At 55.0% G+C, this 17932-nt stretch overlaps 7 protein-coding genes across 7 annotated transcripts; 3 read left to right on the top strand and 4 right to left on the bottom strand.

The window, feature by feature from the left end:
- Nucleotides 1-130: 130 nt before the first annotated feature.
- Nucleotides 131-1686, bottom strand: BAUCODRAFT_38539 (uncharacterized protein). The gene is made up of 3 exons (XM_007682229.1): nucleotides 1635-1686; nucleotides 1500-1572; nucleotides 131-1438 (listed from the first exon to the last, which is right to left on the bottom strand). Exons 2-3 carry the CDS (start codon nucleotides 1509-1511, stop codon nucleotides 455-457), a joined length of 996 nt encoding a protein of 331 aa, XP_007680419.1. The 5' UTR covers nucleotides 1512-1572; nucleotides 1635-1686; the 3' UTR covers nucleotides 131-454.
- Nucleotides 1687-1872: 186 nt separating this feature from the next.
- BAUCODRAFT_97493 (uncharacterized protein) lies at nucleotides 1873-4226 on the top strand. Its single transcript, XM_007682601.1, has 4 exons — nucleotides 1873-2840; nucleotides 2890-3012; nucleotides 3082-3361; nucleotides 3418-4226. Exons 1-4 carry the CDS (start codon nucleotides 2218-2220, stop codon nucleotides 4012-4014), a joined length of 1623 nt encoding a protein of 540 aa, XP_007680791.1. The 5' UTR covers nucleotides 1873-2217; the 3' UTR covers nucleotides 4015-4226.
- Nucleotides 4227-4291: 65 nt separating this feature from the next.
- BAUCODRAFT_290551 (uncharacterized protein) lies at nucleotides 4292-7245 on the top strand. The gene has a single exon (XM_007682600.1). The coding sequence runs from the start codon at nucleotides 4550-4552 to the stop codon at nucleotides 6812-6814; it is 2265 nt and encodes a 754-aa protein (XP_007680790.1). The 5' UTR covers nucleotides 4292-4549; the 3' UTR covers nucleotides 6815-7245.
- Nucleotides 7246-7402: 157 nt separating this feature from the next.
- Nucleotides 7403-11293, top strand: BAUCODRAFT_38535 (uncharacterized protein). The gene is made up of 2 exons (XM_007682228.1): nucleotides 7403-7910; nucleotides 7972-11293. The coding sequence occupies exons 1-2, from the start codon at nucleotides 7761-7763 to the stop codon at nucleotides 10873-10875; spliced, it is 3054 nt and encodes a 1017-aa protein (XP_007680418.1). The 5' UTR covers nucleotides 7403-7760; the 3' UTR covers nucleotides 10876-11293.
- A 1243-nt stretch (nucleotides 11294-12536) lies between these two features.
- On the bottom strand, nucleotides 12537-14560 carry BAUCODRAFT_77733 (uncharacterized protein; the record flags this gene model as incomplete). Its single annotated transcript, XM_007682273.1, has 3 exons — nucleotides 12537-12784; nucleotides 12841-13320; nucleotides 13375-14560. 3 exons carry the CDS (start codon nucleotides 14558-14560, stop codon nucleotides 12537-12539), a joined length of 1914 nt encoding a protein of 637 aa, XP_007680463.1.
- Nucleotides 14561-14809: 249 nt separating this feature from the next.
- On the bottom strand, nucleotides 14810-15759 carry BAUCODRAFT_38533 (uncharacterized protein). The gene has a single exon (XM_007682227.1). It carries the CDS (start codon nucleotides 15310-15312, stop codon nucleotides 15088-15090), a length of 225 nt encoding a protein of 74 aa, XP_007680417.1. The 5' UTR covers nucleotides 15313-15759; the 3' UTR covers nucleotides 14810-15087.
- A 466-nt stretch (nucleotides 15760-16225) lies between these two features.
- On the bottom strand, nucleotides 16226-17047 carry BAUCODRAFT_290407 (uncharacterized protein). The gene is made up of 2 exons (XM_007682599.1): nucleotides 16589-17047; nucleotides 16226-16497 (listed from the first exon to the last, which is right to left on the bottom strand). Exons 1-2 carry the CDS (start codon nucleotides 16715-16717, stop codon nucleotides 16246-16248), a joined length of 381 nt encoding a protein of 126 aa, XP_007680789.1. The 5' UTR covers nucleotides 16718-17047; the 3' UTR covers nucleotides 16226-16245.
- Nucleotides 17048-17932: the final 885 nt, after the last annotated feature.

Genomic DNA, 17932 nt, shown 5'->3' with positions numbered 1-17932 from the left:
GACGTTCGGCGCCCTGGAGATTCGAAACCTTATTCCGCCATGGCCTTGCGGGACGTTTACTTGCTCTCGTCGCGATGCAAGGCTATGATATGCCTTTCGCAAGGATACATTATTTGTCGATAAAAGTGCTGTGAATGTTCAAGCTCGCTTGCAGGGTAAGGCTGTTATGCAAGGTTGCTTGGTTGCAGGGTGGATGTGAGAGTGCTCAAGCTCTTTAAGGTTCAGCCACACTCTAAACAGATGGCTGGCAACCATCAGAGTCAACCAAGTTTCGTGTTGTTACGCGTCCCGCTTATGCAGGTACACGCGCCCTCCCGTGTTCGACGATGAAGAATCGTCCGCATCGTGTTCGACCGCTCGCCTTCAGCACTGTATTAACAACTCGGACACTAAACGGAATGCAGAACGGGTTAAACGACTGCCTTTCACGCTTAGAATTCGCCGAACCTCGACATTAGGACAACAACTTCCAGTCAATACCAACCTTCCACGTTTGTCCCTCGATGTCAATGTCCCACACGGGAGCGCGAACACCTACAGTGCTCCCGACCCGAACCGTGTTTACACCTTTAGTACAGTGAGCTCCCGCTAGGAAAACATTCATATGACTTGTGCCACTGACATCTGCCACAAGAGTGAAAGGGCCGTTACCACGCGTCTGCATGATTTTGTTCCTGAGCACATAATCATCTCCTCGCGAGTAAGCCTGACCTCGCCTGCTCTGTACTGCACCTTGTCCAGTCTCAATAACCCACTGTTGCACGGTGGCCGCGAGGCCACCGGGTATGAACTTCTGACCTCGACGGTGGGGCGAGAATGCCTCCGGCAGCGGCTCCGATGGCTCTCGGGGCGCAACTGACGATCGCAGAAATGATGGCCGTTGCGTGTCGCCCAAGGTGGTCAAGGGAGCTGGACTTTGAGCGGCCACGAAGCGCGCAGCTGGTGTCGCGTTCAGGCTTAAAGCTGTTGTCTCGGGAGGTCTGAACGTTGGTCTGGCGGGTGGGGCTGTTGGACGCACGCTCATACCTTGTTCAATGTTCGTTCGTCGCCGCTTCGGCGACAGAGGGAGATCGTGCGTCAGATGATCGAATAACAGCCTGTCGCTTTCTGTGGTTGGTAGCGCACTCGCCTCCTCCACATCGAGCATCTCCTCATCATGGTGAGAGTCTGGAGCTGGCGCATCTTCAACATCCTCGTGTAGTCTCGTTGATGGCCGTAGCGCATCTATCAACCTCGGCCGCGGTGGAGATGGCGGCCTTGTGGGATTTTGTGGCCCTACCCTAGAAGCGGAAAAGCGAGGGGCTGCAGCAAACCTGGCCACAGCCGCGCTCTCTGAATCATTTTCTAATTGCTTGCGAAGTGCTGACGGTTGCCTTGTGGACTTCGTAGGTGAAGCCTGTCGACGTTGACCAGCGAGGAACCGATGCGGCGACGGAGTCTTCACGTCCAATCAGTCGTTTATCCGGTACTTCATCGTGTGCGATTCCCGTGAAACATACCATAGGCGTCATGTCGAAAAGCGCCAAGTACGGTCGCTACATGCTATCTACTAGGGGATGAATACTGAAATGGCTTTTTGCAAGCGTAGTGAGCGACGGACGAAATGACGTTCAACAAGGCCATTGTCATCTCACCTTAGTGAACAGCGTCAGGCAACCCAATTTTTATTCTACGCTCCTCTGTTCTGCACATCGCCACCTCATAGCTCTATATACCGAGGACAATGCAGTAAGCAATGCGGAGTACTTTGCGGTAGGAATTGATACCGGTGGCCGGATTGGTTCCGAAGTGATTAGGACCCCGAATGGCGGAGTCCCCACATCAGCCTCAGACTTCGCCGTACCTCTATAAACGTGCCACAACCAACGTGGGCGAATTAATGGCTTCATAGCGGGTATCACAGAGGTTTCCAATTTCGCGTCTACTGCTCAACCGAACATTCACGATAGATGGAAACCATCATCATGCAGGCAGTCAATCCAGGTCGATCGCTAACCGGGTCCAGAAGCCACTGCGGACCAGGGTGCTGGCACCAGGTGTCACGGCTTGGAGGTCGGTACTTTCGGCGCCTGTAAGCTCAAGTATCGGGTGCTTGTTGCAGTGCTCATGCGGCTATATGTAGCCCTCCCTTGCATTTTCCGCGCATAGCAGTCTTTCATATTCATGTTGCCCTTGTCGCGCAAGTCTTAAGTACCACATACGGCTGAGGATCGCATCATGGCCAACGTGAATGAGAAGAACGCAAACCCAGAAGCGCCGCATGACGAAAGCAAAGACGCAAATGGAGCTATAGATCTCACCGAAGGCAGCGAGCGGGACCTCGACCTCGAAGCGTGGGGAGAGGAGCATGGCTATGTCTTGGATGTGGAAGTGCTGAAAGAGATCACCCCAAATTGGCAAAACTACCAGACCACAGCCGATGGTCGAACAGTCCTTATTCCTCAACCCACCGCAGACCCACGAGATCCCTTGACCTGGTCATGGAAGAAGAAGCACCTCATTCTGATTGTTATCGCGTGCACGGCGTTCCTTCCTGACTACGGATCGGCAGTCGGAGCAGTCACTCTCATCCCACAAAGTCTTATTTGGGGTATACCGCAGGACGTCGTCAATCACAGCCAGGTCGGCAATGTCTTCATGCTGGGAGCTGGTGGTGTGTTTGTCGTCGCACTCGCTGCCTATTTTGGGCGCCTGCCGGTGCTGTTCTGGTTCACTCTCACTGCTGTCTGGACCGCCGCTGGATGTGCAGGTGCCGCAACGTTCAATACGTTCATGGCGTTCCGCATCCTGAATGGTTTTTTCTCCACTGTAGCGCAGGGTGGAGGTGTGATGTTCATTAAGTAGGTTTTATTCGATTGATTCGAGGGAACGGCGACTAACCTGCCGCAGAGATCTATTCTTCGTCCACGAGCGAGCAAGGAAGATCAACCTCTGGGCCAGCTTTGTTATTCTTTCGCCATACTTTGGACCGTTAATAACCGCCTTCATTATCTCCACAACGCCGTGGCAGTGGTACGTATCCCGCGAGAACTTCCCTTCCTTAGCTCACACCGTACTGATGCTGACCCATGGTGCTTCCAGGGCCTTTGGAGTCTACACCATCATGACCGGCCTTTGCCTCATCTTACAGATACTCTTCGCTGAAGAAACATTCTTCAACCGTAAGATGCCTGCATCAGAACGGCCACAACGAACACCAGGTGTTGGTGGGAAGATTGCACGCCTGATAGGCACCGAGCAGTGGCGTTCGCGCAAACAGCGCAGCACTTTCGCACAAGCTGTCATGCGTCCTCTTCGTACAATCATGAAGCCCACCGTCTTCATATCAACAGTCTATTACCTCTGCACGTTCGCTTGGGTCGTGCGTATCAATTTTCACCCATATGGCACTGCAGGGGGCTCACTGACAGTGCGTAGGTTGGGATCAACACAACGCTATCCATTTTCATCACTGCTCCGCCGTACAACTTCGGTCCCCGCTCTATTGGATTCTTCTACTTTACTCCAGTAGTCGCCGCTATCCTTGGCGAGCTCATCGGTCGCTGGCTACACGACGCTATCGCCATGGCGCTCACCCACCGCAGCAAAGAGAAGAAGCTCGAGCCGGAGTACCGGCTCATGGCAATCTCGATCAGTACACCGTTCATGCTGTCAGGCCTGATTGTGCTTGGCTTCGCCCTTGAAGAAGGCTGGCACTATATGCTTGCTGCTCTCGGCTGGGGTCTGTACGTCTTCGGTATAATGATCACAACGGTAGCCATCACCGCCTACAATCTTGACAGCTACCCAGAGGGATCAGGAGAGATTGCGGCTTGGATCAACTTCGCTCGCACCACGGGGGGTTTCATCGTCAGCTACTTCCAGGTGACATGGGCTAACGCTGAAGGCACGAAGCAAAGCTTCGGAATCCAAGCGGCTATCTGCTTCTTAGCGTATCTCATGGTTGTCTTCATGCAAGCGTTTGGGCAGCGGATCAGAGAACGAGCGGGACCATTGCGGTTCAAGACTGATTGATGTGGTCGAGATGGTACTCGAAGCAACACAGCGACGCTTAGGCGGGGCTTACACTTCGCGTGTCGTACCTTACCCCAAGAGTCGACCACTCCACATAATTCGAGTTCGTCTCACTTCACCGTCTTCGCCACGTGTTATTGTGAAGACGAATGTGTGATTTGTTCTGTAGAAACTCGCGTGGTCTGCAGGGATACTTCGGCAAAGCTTCGGCGCTCTCACCCGCGAGTCCGCCCAATTTCTTGGCATCTGAAGTCTCAAGTGACGATCGCCCTTTCAAGGTTCCCTTCGATCAGACTTGCATTCTTCCCTTGAGGAGTCTCATCAATTCTCGACTTTCTCTTATCAACCTGGCGAGCGGTGCATATCAGCTGAGATGCGATACTCTTCGTATCCCAGCGCGCCTCTGCCACTGTCATAGTTTTTACACCATACTAATACCACACATATCCGGCTGGACTCCTCTCGACTCTCGCTTGGCTTTTTACGGACATACCTTGTACCTCATCACTCTAAAGAGCTTGATCTGTACAGCAGAATGGCGGCTGGAGGGCGGCTGAAGGGGCTGTTGAGCCGGCGCAGGCGCGTTGGAGAAGAAGGGGAGGACGAGGAAGGTCCGATCATCGTCGATGACTCGCAAAGCGAAGGCTCCATTCTAAGCGATGCTGATGATGACGATGAAGAGGATGCAAGCAGTTTCGGCCAGGGTGGAGCAGTGGCAGGTGCGGAGGCAGCGGGTGAAGGAGCGCCAGAGGCGGCTGCTATGAACGGCGCAAAGGCATCGAAGAAAGCACGGAAGCCACGGAAAAAGAACAAGAAGGGCAAGGACCAGGCATCGGAGCCTTCCGTAGAAGCTACACAGCCGCAGAGCAACTTCAAAGCGATGGCGGATACGGAGGCGATGATGAACGGTTTGCGCATTGATGCAGACGCTGAAGCGCAAGTTGCTGTTGAGTTCGAGACCATGGACCAGGCGCCGGCGGTAGAAGTTATCCCCAACGGCAAGGCGACTGCAGAGACGCCGGCTCAAAGGCAGCGTCGCGAGCACGAAGATTACCGTAGAAAGCGCGATGCCGACCCTGCCTTCATACCCAATCGCGGCAACTTCTTCATGCACGACTCGCGAGGTCACCTTAACGGACAACCGCCGCAGCCCATGAGAGGCGCCTTCGCTGGTCGCGGTCGTGGACGTGGAGGCGCTGTTGGCGGTCCATTCTCACCTGCCAATCAGTTCGCGCAGAACGAACGGGCTGCCGAACAGCCTTGGAAACACGATCTCCACGATACGATCAACGAAGAGCCAGCTCCATCAGCGACGGCCAAGCCAACCGACTCACCACAGCAGCAAACTCATCATGACTCGCTGCGTCTCTTCCAGAAACCGAAGGCTGTAGTGTCGCAGCAGCAGCCTCGGATAGTCAATTTCTCGAGCACTACCCTAGTAGGGAAGGTGCAGATTAGACTGTACCTGCCAGGCATGAAAGCGTCAATCTCATTTGCCGAGGTGCCTTGGAATCAGTATATCCGGCTGCCGAACCATAGACCACCGCTCCGCAGAGACAAGCCAGTCCGTGTCTCGCTGCCCGAACGTCCGCCGCACTACATATTCCCAGCTCCTGACCGGTCGTTCATCTTCATTCCCAGGCAGCAGAGACCGAACCAACAAGGACCGCACCACAGCTCGTACCAACGTAGCGTCGGCGGCTACGGATACTCAAGCCGTCGTACAAGCATGTACGGAGGGAGTGTATACGCTTCGAGTGTGGCCGCCAGCCGGAGGTCTTCAGTTGCAGGCATATCACGAGCCGATGCGTTCTCGCCAACATCCTTCGCAAGCGGCATGCCGCCACCTAACAGACCGGTCATCAGACTTCCGCATGGTGGGCAGTCGTACTCTGCTGTGCACACGCCGTCAGGTCCACTGTCAGGGCAACACACACCGATTGGCATGCCGCAAATACATACGTACCCTCTGCCACAGCAGCCCACCTTTCAGGGCACGCCCACCAGTACCGTACATCAACCGCGGCCGCAAAAGGCAATATCGGTCAACGATATCGAATCGCCTGCCTTGCTTGGACAGGTGCCTTCGAACGAGCAGCAGCCATTTCAGAACCAGCTGCCGCCGCATATGGCAGAGCTGCCGGGCTCCTACGGGCAGCAAGCGCCTCAGTACTATTCGCCGAGACAGCAGTACGCGTACCCTCCGCAACAGACGGGTACGCCGCTTTCTGGCATTCCAGAGCAAGCTGTACATGCATCCGCCTACCAGCCACAAATGCCATACGGCCAGTCACCTTATCACCCGCCGTATCCGCCACCGCAACAGCAAGGCTACTACTACCCGCCAGCAAACCAAAACGGCTACGGTGGTATGCCGATGTACATGCCGCCTCCGCAAGGCTATCCCATGATGCCTCCTCCGCAACCGATGCAGGAACTGCCGCCTCAGCAATACCCCCCATCACAACAGCCTCCCCCGCCTCAGCCGGCAATGGGCGGTGAGCAAGACCAGCCTCAACCACCCATGGACCAAGGACAGCAGGCTGCGGCAATTGGTCAGTCCAATATGGTGGCACACGAAAGTAACGGCATGGTGTTTTATATTTCTCGCTCCGACATCCCACAAGACCAGGATGCGGGTACTCAGCCGCAGTATCAACCTGCAGAGAGCTTCGTGCCGTCGTATGCTATGCCAGGACTACCACCGCCTACGCCGGCGCCGGAAAGCACGGCGTACTACTATCCGTCTCATCCGCAGATGGCGGGTATGCCGGGAATGTACTACCAACAACAAGGCTAGAGGTGCACGTCGGATTAAGCACTCCGTTGGTGACTGAGGAGCACAGTCGAAATCGTTTTTTCCATTTGTCATATGTGGCAGTATTTTGTTATGCTGGGAGCGTGTGGATCTGACAGTCACTTCAAGCAAGCATGGCGTTTTGGGGGAGTGGCATCTCGAGAATACGGTCCTTGGCCATCGGTCTGACTCTAGCATGGTGATGGACTGTGGGATTGAACAAGCAACGGCGTCGGGAAGGCCACGGCTTTATTGAGAAGGCGGAGGCTCACTGCTTACGTCTCAAATTGTTCTTGCGTTCACACGGTGCTGATGTTCTAGGTTGTGTTGCATCTATACCCCGGGAAGGCTACATACTTGGGAACGAGATTGACCATATGACATACCACCTTTACCATCAATGCCCGCCGTCATCCTAGCTCTTTTGCCTGCCGTGTGATGTTATTACGGACTCAAGGCGCCTGGCGGTTACACTCACCGGAGTATGAGTGTCCATTCACATCTCTCGCCGGTGGTTTGCCCCATTCCATCGACTTCCCGTAGATCCCGCCGCTTTCGAAGCATGTGACACGGAGTTGGTCCAAGCTCGGTGCAAGGCAACCTCGTTTCGCAAGCTGCTCGCCGCTTGGAGCTGACGATTCGATGTTGTAACCTTCACCTCTTCTCTTAAATACCTTACCATAGACATACCATCTCTTCATCGCCGTCGTGTATCAGAAGGCGGAACAGAACACTGACTGCAGCTCGCGGACGTACTGATCCGCCGAGGCAAGCAGATAAGCGGAGTGTTTAGCTTCGTCACCGCCGGTGAGAGCAGCTGTCGTCACGCGAACACGGCAAGGCGGCTGGAGCTCCGTGCCTCCAACCCTCTGATAGCCTTCCTTCACACCACACCTCCCCCTGCCTTTGCATCAACCGGCATCGACCTCCTGCAGTTACACCAGTGCAGATGGCGGCACCGAACTCCAGTGGCAACGGCCACAACCATAACAACGTGTCTCCGGATACGCTCATCACCATCAAGATCTCGGTTAACGATAACCTGAAGAAGATCAAGCTGCCTTTGAAGGAGCTGGGCGCGGGTGTGCTGCTTGAGAAGGTGTGTGATTGGTGATGATATTGGTCAAGTGATCCTATTGCTGACATGCTTACTTTGACAGCTACGGAACACTCTAGGCATCAAGGATGAGCAGACCGTCATCTTCGAGCGCTTCTCCGACTCTGCCGGCGGCTACATCACCCTCAATCCCAGTAACCCGCAAGTCTTCAAGACACTCATCCGTGCGGCCAAAGCAAAGCTCAAGCTACGTCTCAAGGCCACGGTGACGCCGATCGAGCAGCAAGAGCACGATAGCAATTTGGCTGCATCCAAGACTGTACAGCCAGTCATTGTTCGCTCGCCGGTTTTCCAAGCCAACGGGTCTCGTGACTCCCTGGCGTTCGACGGGCGCTCCGTCGGAAGCGGCATCTTCCAGTTCCGCGAGGCTCGCGCCTCGCAGCAGACGCTCGTCAACACCGGTGAGGCACCGGTGCCGGGTCCTTTCTCTACCGACCGCAAGGACTTCTTCGACAACCTCGCCAACAGCAGCAATCTTACCCTCCGTCAGCGTGACTCCATGGCCACCATCGTCAACAACCACGGCCACCCATGGTCGGTCTACTGCAACGAGTGCGATAAGCCAATGGCGAACGCTCATTTCCACTGCAGCATCTGCGATGGCGGTGACTACGATTTGTGTGAGGAGTGTGTTGATGGCGGCAAGCTCTGCCCAGGTGAGGGTCACTGGCTGATTAAGCGCTTCATCGAGAATGGCAAGGTCATCAACAGCACGACAGAGCGTATCTCGCCGCGCATGAAGAAGCCGATCAAGGCCGAGCAGGTTGAGATCAAGCAGGAAATGCCAGGTGCATTCGCCGAGGACACTAAGACTCTTCTTGCCGAGGAGCCGCGCATGCCTACCCGCACGTGCAATAGCTGCGTCGTTGTGTTGCCAGAGACCGAGTTCGTGACTTGCACTGGGTGCGAGGATTTCGACCTGTGCATCGGTTGCCACACGAGCAACAAGCATGGCCATCACCCGGCTCACGGCTTCAAGCCCGCCACTGAGGAGACTGTGCTCTCGCTCTCCGCTGAGTCCATGCTCGCACCAGGCCGCAACATTAGGCACAACGCCATTTGCGATGGCTGCGACAAGACCATCTATGGCGTGCGTCACAAGTGCCTGAACTGCCCAGATTGGGACTTCTGCAATGAGTGCGTCAAGAACGCCAGCCACATCCACCCGCGTCATCGCTTCGCTGCCCTCTACACCCCGATCGTGGATGCCATGCCGAACCAGATCCGCCATTACGGGATCTACTGCGATGGTCCGCTCTGCAGCAGCAAATCTGACCCATCTTACATCACCGGTGTGCGCTACAAGTGCGCTGTTTGCCACGACACAGACTTCTGCGCCAATTGCGAGGCGTTCCCGGGCACCGATCACAACCGCACCCACCCGCTTATCAAGTTCAAGACGCCGGTTCGCAATGTCAGCATCACAACCGAGAACGAGGATCTTCGCGGCAACGTGCGCATGATGGGCGATCGTCGTGCTGCTCCAGCAGCGTCTCCGGCTCCGACAAGTAGTGCTGCTACCGAAACCACGCCGGTGCAGACGATGGCCGAGATCAAGCCGACCGTTGTGGTCAAGCAGGAAGTCGAGCAAGCTCAGCCCATCCCCATCATCCAGTCTGAGGAGCCGAAGAGCGTTTCGAGCGAGGCCGCTGTGACTGGCAGCATGCTCAACGCAGAGTTCGTCCATGACACTTTTAAGGATGGCTCCGTTGTCGCGCCCGGCGTCCGCTTCACTCAAATTTGGACGCTCAAGAACTCCGGCCCGCACGCTTGGCCGGCCGGGTGCAGTGTCCGCTTTACTGGCGGCGACAACATGCTCAATGTTGACAACAATCACCCATCCTCAGTCAGCGACATTGCTGAGGCGTCTGAGAGCAATGTCGTCGGCCGTAAGGTCGAGGTCGGCGAGGAGATTGCGTTCAAAGTTGTGCTTAAGGCTCCTACTCGTGTCGGCAAGGCCATCAGCTACTGGCGCTTGAAGGCTGCTGACGGTACGCCATTTGGCCACCGTCTGTGGTGTGATGTGCTGGTGAAGGATACAGAGCCGGAGACTGGTCGTTCGGTGGACAAGCTAATGGATCGGAACATCCCACAGGGCGACATGCAGGCTCGAATGGCTCGCATGCACGCGATGCAGATGCAGCAACGCGCCATGCAGCAGCAGCAGGCCATGATGCGCAGTCACATGGAAATGATGGCGAAGCAGGGTGGGGCTAAGCAGGACCTTCCTGCTCCGCCTCCAGCCTACAATGAGGTGACGAACGAGACTTTGCAGGCTCGTCTTGCAATCATGCGTGCCGAGCAGCAAAGCCGTCGCGCGGCAATGATGGCGCAGTTCACTGCTAAGCAGCGCGCTATGAACAATCCCGACGTTAGCTCGCACGACGACAACATCTCTCCATCACCAAGTGAGAGCGAGATGGCACGCAAAGAGGCCGCTCGAGCGCGCGTGGAGCATATTAAGGCGAAGATCATGCGTCAGCGTGAGGAGCGCGCCAATATGCTGGAGGCGCAGAAGATGCAGCAGACGGCCGTGCAGAAGAGCGCCGAGGAAAGCGAAAAGGTGAAGAAGATCATCGAGGAGGTCGAGAAGGAGCAGGAGATGGAGGGTAGCCAGATGGTGTTCCCGAAGCTCGAGAAGGAATCGCCGGCCAGCAGCACGTACGAGTCTACCACGAGCTCAAAGGCTAAGCCGGCTTATGTTGAGAACGAGGCGGATGAGGTTGAGAGCACTGCTGCTGTGCCTTCAGTCACGGCGGCCACGGCGGCTGTGTCTGAGCCTAGCGTCGCCTCCCCGGCGGAAGTCGAGGGCGACTTCGACTTCGAGGAGGTTGAGGTGCTGAGCGCGTCTGGCGACATGGTGAGCGAGGATGACGATGGCTTCCTCACGGACGAGGAGTACGACATCCTCGATGCCTCGGATCATGAGACTGTGGCTTCCAAGTAAGCACAAGCAGGCGAAGGCGGGAGGAAGCTGTACGAGAGGGGAAGATAAGGCTGCTGAGAGACGGACCACGTTGGTGCAGATTGGGAAACACCGGGTCTCCGCTAAGGTTAGGAGGGATGTTTCGATAAGGGCTTGGGCGTTCGGCGGCGTTGAGGTGTGCTTCACGTCCCGGCGCGCCTGCTGTATAATGTCGTCGTCCCTCAGTACTTGACAGTAACGATGTACCACGGTTTACTTAACATATTTTGCCGTTTGCTGCTTTATGGTTACAAATGCTTGATACAATGTGCCAACGTCCTCCGCACCTTCGTAACAGCTTCCGTTGATGTCGAAGGTTGGTACGAACGTGACTCCATCAGCTCTCGCCTTCTCAGCCAAAGCGTCAACCATGGCGTCAACCTGCTCGTTTGCTAGCCAGTCCTCAGCATCATCCTCGCCAATGCCTGCGAGCTTCGCCGCATCGATGAGGTCGCTTCGACTCGCAATATCACCTTTCTGCTCAAAGTGCACAGCATATACGGCCTCGAGCAAATCCCGTGAAGCGTTCTTCTCGCCGGCTAAGTAAATCAATCGGTGCACGGACGGGTCGAACCTGTCTTGCCCTGGAGATCAAAGGTGATACCTTGCTGTCTTCCCATTCGCACCAATCGTTGCGAGATGCCACTTACGAGGTCGGAGCCGTCCTTGTCAGAGATGGCTTGGGTCATTGCGATGCTACCCGCATTGTTGTCAGACTTTGGTGGTGCATTTCGTAGTTCATGGCCCAGAAGGAACGGGTGGAAGGTAAATTTGAACTCGTCGTTACGGCCACCGGGATAGGTTCGCTGGTAGAGGTTTATGGCTGAGTCGAGGGTGCGGTGGCCGATGTAGCACCAAGGGCAGATGGGAGAAAAGCAGACAATGATGTTGAAAGTGGCCATGCTTATGGTTGATCTGTCCTAGCGGTCATTTCTTACGTGAGTGCTGATATGCACGCATGCGTGGAAATAGAGAATAGCCTGGTGCCTGGAAGACACCTCTGAATTAGACGCCTCAAACCAGCAGCAGAGTGAAGGCTTTGAAGTTTTATCATAATATTGCAGCAGAGTGCCGTCTCTATGCCAGTGTTGGTGCACAGCAGCCTCACGAAGCAGAAATGCATTCGGAGCCAACTCTGCGTCGAACCCTGCTGCATGCCCACCAAAACCCGCATCAACAGCACCTCCCGCGAGCGAGAGACATTACTAGAAGGATCCTCCGCAGGTCAACTGATTAGCAAGTCTTGCCAGTGGGCACAGGAGTGAAGCAGCATCCACAACGGCGCGTCTGAGGGGAGCAATATTACACACGAGTTAGCTATATACCTGCCAGCAGTTCAGCATCGATACCAAACGCCGGACCATGACGCAAAACCGCATATAAAAGTACACAAGCGTGCCGTTTCCAGTCACACAAACGGCTCGCTTGCGCCACCATATCCATGCATATATGCGTTCCATCCTGACCCAAATACAGGTTCCGCTAGCCTGTCAAGCCGAAGTACGTCCGGCAGGAAGTCCGGCGAGCACTGGGTCTGGTAGACTTGAGCTCTTCGCGACGGCGTCCCACTTCCTACACTCTCCTGCATTCTTACAGCTTCGCCCCTCCACCGGCCCAATCGTCCTTCTGGCAGCATACGATCCTTACCTCACCGCCCCGGGCATAGCAGGCGCACCCATGCCTTGCAGCTTACTCGCCAACTGCGGGTACTTTTCCTGCACCTCTAATTGCGTCCGTGTCGCTTCAGCATAACTCAACGCATTGACGACCTCGCCCTCCGTCCTTGAAAGCTCGGCAGCCCGCTCAAAGTACTTGAGTGCTTCCGTCACCTTGCCTTGTTGCAGAAGCAGCTGAGCCATCGTCGCGACCGCGATGTCGCATTCTGGGTCAACTAGAGGAACAAGTCAGTCAGCCATATATCAAGTCGCTCGGGAGAAGGATACTTACTAATCAGCGCCTTCTGACACAACTCCTCCGCAGCAGAGTAATCCTGCTTCCACTGAAATAACGCCAACGCCTTGTTGATAAGCGGCAGCACGTTCATCCCGCCCTTCTCACCAACACTCTTCCTCTCCATCTCCACCGCCGTCTCAAACTTCTCCACCGCCTCCTGATACTTCTGCTGATCCAGCAACAACTCGCCATAATAATTGTACACATCGCTCTTGTCACCGAAGTTCTTGATGCATCGCCGGAAGGTGGCCATGGAGCTGGCGATAGAGCCCATTTTGTATTGGGTCACGCCGAGCTGGATGTGGGAAAAGATGAATTTGGAGTCGAGGTCGATGGATTTCTGGTAGTCGGAGGCGGCGGCGGAGAATTCGGAGAGAATGAAGTGGAGTTGGGCGCGGTGGTAGAAGATGTCTGGGTCGGAGGCATTGTGGGTCATGGCTTGTTCGAAGTCATTGGCTGCTTCGTCTCTCTTGCCTGTGATCATACTGTTAGCATTGAAACTGGAGCGATGCGTATATGGTTGCGTACTCTGCTCCAGATGCATGCTTGCCCTCTTCACGTAGCTTTGCACCAACGCCGGATCCAGCTCAATAGACTTATTGAGATCTTCAAGCGCGGCGTCGTTCTCACCCTTCAGGTACCGGAAGGTTCCGCGCATGTTGTACGCATACGCCTCGTGACTCTCGAGCTCGTTCTTCTCAACCGCGCTATCGAAGCACTGCGCCGCCTCCGCATAGCCTTCAGCGGTCCGCTGCTGGATCGCGAGCAGACCTTTCCGGAGGAACCACTTTCCGCTATCTTCAGAGAGGTCCGCCGACTCTTCGAGTCCTTCAGGTAGAGGTCGCGCGCGGAACGATTGCAGGTAGTTTGACACGAATGTGGGGCTCGGCAGCTTCTTCTCTTTGCCTTCCATGATGGACTTGGCTTTCGATTCCGCCACCTTCTTCAGCAATCTTTCTACAGCTTGCGCAGAGCTGTCGGAGCGAAACTGGTCGAGGATGCAGCTTGCAGTGTAGTCCAGCAGCGCCTCGCTGTACCGGTCTTGCTGCTCGTAGGCATTTGCTCGTCGGTTCAGCGCCTTGACGTATTCCGGGTCGAGGTTGATGGCGGCGGTAGTGTCTTCGATGACCTTGTCCCAATTGCTCATGGCATTCCAGCAGGCGGCGCGGTTGGAGTAGTAGACTGGGTCGGCTTTGCATAGGATGGCTTGGCCGTAAAGATCGATGGCCTTGTTGTAGTCCTTCGACCCGTAGGCCTTGTTGCCAGCAGCTTTCAATTTGGCGGAGTAGTCCTTCTTCTCCTGCTCCGATAAATGAGCTACAGTCTCCTCCGTCACTTGTGGGAGCTCTTCCTCAACCACGGCTTCTGGCTCCGCGCTCGCCTTCGGTGCATTTACTCCTGGTGCAGGTGCTGGTGCCGGCGTGTCTGCCTGCCTAGCTTCCTCGGCCGCCTTGACATTGTCTTTCTTGCCTTTTCGCCGCTCCTTCTTGCTCTTCTTATCCAAATCGGATACCCGAGGTGGTTTTGATAAGTAATAGATAGAACCTCCCACTGCGACCACCGTCACACCTGCTACCGTCCATGCAAGTACTTTGTTGTCCGCATACCATCTCGATGCGCGGTCAATGAAAGTCGAGCTGGCATTAGAGACGGATTGCGCCGTTTTCGCTGCCGTTTCCTCGACGGCTGCTGTCGTGGAACGCGCTGAAGCCATGGCTGCCGGCGGTGGGCTCTATGATGCGGCCAACCGTACGCCAGATGTGTGTCGAAGCTGGCGCCGAGTAATGAAAGGATGGAGAGGTTGTTAGATGCGCCTTGATGGCCAGATGGTGTAGTGCTCGGTCATTGCAGCTCAGCTAAGGAAAGTTGACGGCAGCACGACGCCGAAGCTTCAGTCTGTGGCTAGTGCTTCGTTTGCGCCACACTAGTCGGAGATGCCGGCCTTACATCTGCGTGCCAAACATCAACTACGTCGCATCGCCCGAAAACAGGATGATACTGAGGAAATTGCTACTATTCTCTATCCCTCCCGTCGATTGCAATCGTAATCTTGTGGTGAATACATGGCACGAGAAAGATCCAGCACCACCGATCGCTCAAGCCCTCCAGGCAGAACGAGTAGGGGGAACTTCTCAGACGGTGTATGGGTTATAGCAGTTTCCTCGGATACGGCGGAGTTATGTTGAGCCGTCGACTTGCATCATACGGCTACGGCGCGACTTTGGACGACTAAGCATGCTTCTAATGACGCATATACCGCGAAAGGCGTTCATAGTCACCGGACATTTGGGGCTGACCCACCGCATGGACATCAGGGACAATTGCCACAACCTGACGGAACCTCAGAGGGCCCATCAGGACGAGACCTCTTCCCGCCGACCATAAGACTTTCATAGCTTTACTCATGCATGGCATCCTGGCGAGTCCGCTGATGCGCAGCTGGTCGAGAACGGAATGAAGCGGCATCACAATTCCGGACTAAGCGTCTCTGGAAGAGGGTGGTGTGTACCAACCGCGAATTAGGACATCGTTACCTCGAGCAAACTAGCGCTTTTACTCTGGTAATGAGGCCAGGCTCGATGGCGGAGTCTCCCACAAGCCGGCAATGAGGTGGAGGCTAGAACGTCTTCCTAGACCAGGATGCTTGATTCTTACCAATGACATACTAGCGTTGATCCTTCGTCCCATATATGGTGCTGGTAGAGGAAGCGCATTCGCGTGAGCTTTGTCTTCGTGCTTTCTGTGATAGAGTTGGTGACGCGTTGATCGACGGTCCAATCATTAAGTTTACTGCACCCGGTGAATCTGTCTGAGGTCAGTGATTGCAGGTGGGATCAATGCTGGCGCTGCCGGAAGACGTTGGCATCAAGCCATTCAAGCGTTTGAATAACGTCGATCTCAGTACTTCGCACACGTTAAGCATCTCGATCGTCTCGTTTCCTACAAGGGACGTAGTGGCAGAACGCTTCGCAAGGGCTGAGGAGCACAGCATCCACCTAGCTCTGATTGCAGGCGCTCACTTATCCTGCGTGATGTCACGTTGCTGGTGGCCAGTCTTATCGAATCATCTACTAGCTTCCCCATGCCTGGCTGATAGCATCCACATAGCTGAAGTTGGCCGACACGCTGAAGCCCCCGAACTAGCCTCTGACGCCGACAAAATTGGGAAGACCATGCGGAGTGACGGCGAAGGTGCTGTTCGTGATGGTTTCACCAGTACTGGGCGCGGTCGTTGCTTCGTACTCCGTATCAGCAACTGCCGTTGTAACGTCAAGGGCGGCGGCGATAGCGCGGATGGAACAATTGGCATATGCTGGGTCTGCGAAAAGCTTACTCGCTTGCATGAACGCTGCCTGTGACACCAACACCTCCGTGCACGTTCGCTAGATTGTGGGAATCCTATACTGACAGGAAACACGATATATATTGTGCGGGACGTCGAGCTCGCCAAATTGGTTCGGATACGGTGAAGGCACTCGAAGCGTAAGGGTCGACGAAGTCCGAGACCATGGCAAGGATTTTGAAGGACGGTGACGGCGCCTCGCCGTTAGCAGTGAACGGGTACGTCAAGATGGTCGCGTATACCGCGGTACCGTTCGGTAGCTGGCCAGCACAGAGATATTGGTAGCGGTTATTGGTCGATCCGACAAGCTGATACTAAGCGTCAGCTACGCCCTTGGTCGTTTCGCGCAACCACAGTTGCTTGACTGTTCACGTCCATGGGAGTGGGTGAAAGGCCTACCTGGAACGTGTGGACTCTTCCCAAAGTGAGACTATACAAGCTCAAGATCTTGCGTAAAATTTCAGCGTAGCCACTGGTTGAACTATCCGCCATCAAGGCCTTCCCCCGAAGGTTCGAAACCGACTTCATGTTGGGAGCCGAAGCTACAACGAGGTCTGGATCTCCGTCTAGCTGACCAAGCACGTACTATAGACAATTTGGCGGCGGCCTGCCGTATCTGACAACCTACGGTCAAGGTCTGGTTGCTATTGAACCGCAAGTTGACGGCATTGTCGAGATGGTGCCGGTCAGAATGTCCTACCCTCCAGCTAAGAGAGTCGCACAACCGTACGTCGAGTTGGGATAACGGAGGACAACACAGTGAATCCGTAAAATCCATACAGTTCCAGAGAAGTGACGACGGAGTAGGTAGCGGTACTAGTAAATGCAGCGTACCTTACAGTATCCAGGGTGGTACACGGTACAAACCAAAGCAGCGAAGCTGCTGTTAGGCGCGAGAGGAGGATTGCGGCAGGCAGAATGGTTTTCTACCAGCAGAAACAAGGTTGACGACGGTGCATCTTCTGCTGTTTGAATGGGCCCCTCATAAATTGCATGAGATGCAATGCAATGCAATTGCGGCTCCAAGGGTGATGAAGTGAGTTTTGAGCGCCTTTGAAAGGGCGATAATGCGGCTGACCCACCGCTACTGGAGATCCAGTACAGATCCTGGCACGTTCCGGGATGTGTTCCTCTTGTTGGTCTCTGACAACAAGCTTCCTGTATGTATGATTACCATGAGTAACTCACATGATGCTAAGAAGTCCTGGAGATGACCAGCAGCGAAGTATAGTCGGCGACGCGGTTTCGTGTCACGCTTGTAGGTGGAGGCTTAGCGAAAGATGTCTCAGAGTGAGAGGTTATGGCTCGCCAATGTCGTGGCTCCATACAGAAGGCGGTACTATACCTTAGGCTAAAGGAGCCGAGGTATAGGCGGGAACCCTAGAACTAGTGCAGCCTACTGCATGCTTGAGCAGCCTGACGTCTCCTCTTCACTGACCGTATCGTCTTAACTCAGCTACAGCTGCAGCGAAGGATGAACTTAATTGGAGACAAGCCTGTGATGAGCTCGAGCGGGACATATTGCGTAGTCTCTACTAACATTCCTTCCGCAGCCCCGGAGAAATGTGCCGAGTTTCACCCTAGAAGTCGAGACAACAAATGTCTCGGATGTTGTCTGCTGCGGCTCAATCACCTAAAGCTGCGACACGACGGCCAACAACGAGCCTGCTCTCTTTGCAGAACACCATGGTGCCTCATACAAGCTCCCATCGGTGCAAGTTATGGCCGCGCTGCCGGAGCAAA

This window comes from Baudoinia panamericana (genome assembly GCF_000338955.1).
Source record: "Baudoinia panamericana UAMH 10762 unplaced genomic scaffold BAUCOscaffold_13, whole genome shotgun sequence".
Lineage (NCBI taxonomy): Eukaryota > Fungi > Ascomycota > Dothideomycetes > Mycosphaerellales > Teratosphaeriaceae > Baudoinia > Baudoinia panamericana.
Note: the sequence above shows the minus strand (reverse complement) of the source record. Positions and strands in the feature narration are given on the sequence as shown.

Bases quoted from the DNA above. Each gene is read 5' to 3' on its own strand.
- BAUCODRAFT_290551 (XM_007682600.1), top strand. From the start codon at position 4,550: ATGGCGGCTGGAGGGCGGCTGAAGGGGCTGTTGAGCCGGCGCAGGCGC.
- BAUCODRAFT_97493 (XM_007682601.1), top strand. From the start codon at position 2,218: ATGGCCAACGTGAATGAGAAGAACGCAAACCCAGAAGCGCCGCATGAC. The intron at 3,013-3,081 runs GTACGTATCCCG...TGGTGCTTCCAG, and splicing joins TCCACAACGCCGTGGCAGTG to GGCCTTTGGAGTCTACACCA. The intron at 3,362-3,417 runs GTGCGTATCAAT...GACAGTGCGTAG, and splicing joins TCTGCACGTTCGCTTGGGTC to GTTGGGATCAACACAACGCT.
- BAUCODRAFT_290407 (XM_007682599.1), bottom strand. From the start codon at position 16,717: ATGAAGTCGGTTTCGAACCTTCGGGGGAAGGCCTTGATGGCGGATAGT. The intron at 16,498-16,588 runs GTAGGCCTTTCA...GCTTAGTATCAG, and splicing joins GAAGAGTCCACACGTTCCAG to CTTGTCGGATCGACCAATAA.
- BAUCODRAFT_38535 (XM_007682228.1), top strand. From the start codon at position 7,761: ATGGCGGCACCGAACTCCAGTGGCAACGGCCACAACCATAACAACGTG. The intron at 7,911-7,971 runs GTGTGTGATTGG...TTACTTTGACAG, and splicing joins CGGGTGTGCTGCTTGAGAAG to CTACGGAACACTCTAGGCAT.
- BAUCODRAFT_38533 (XM_007682227.1), bottom strand. From the start codon at position 15,312: ATGCCGCTTCATTCCGTTCTCGACCAGCTGCGCATCAGCGGACTCGCC.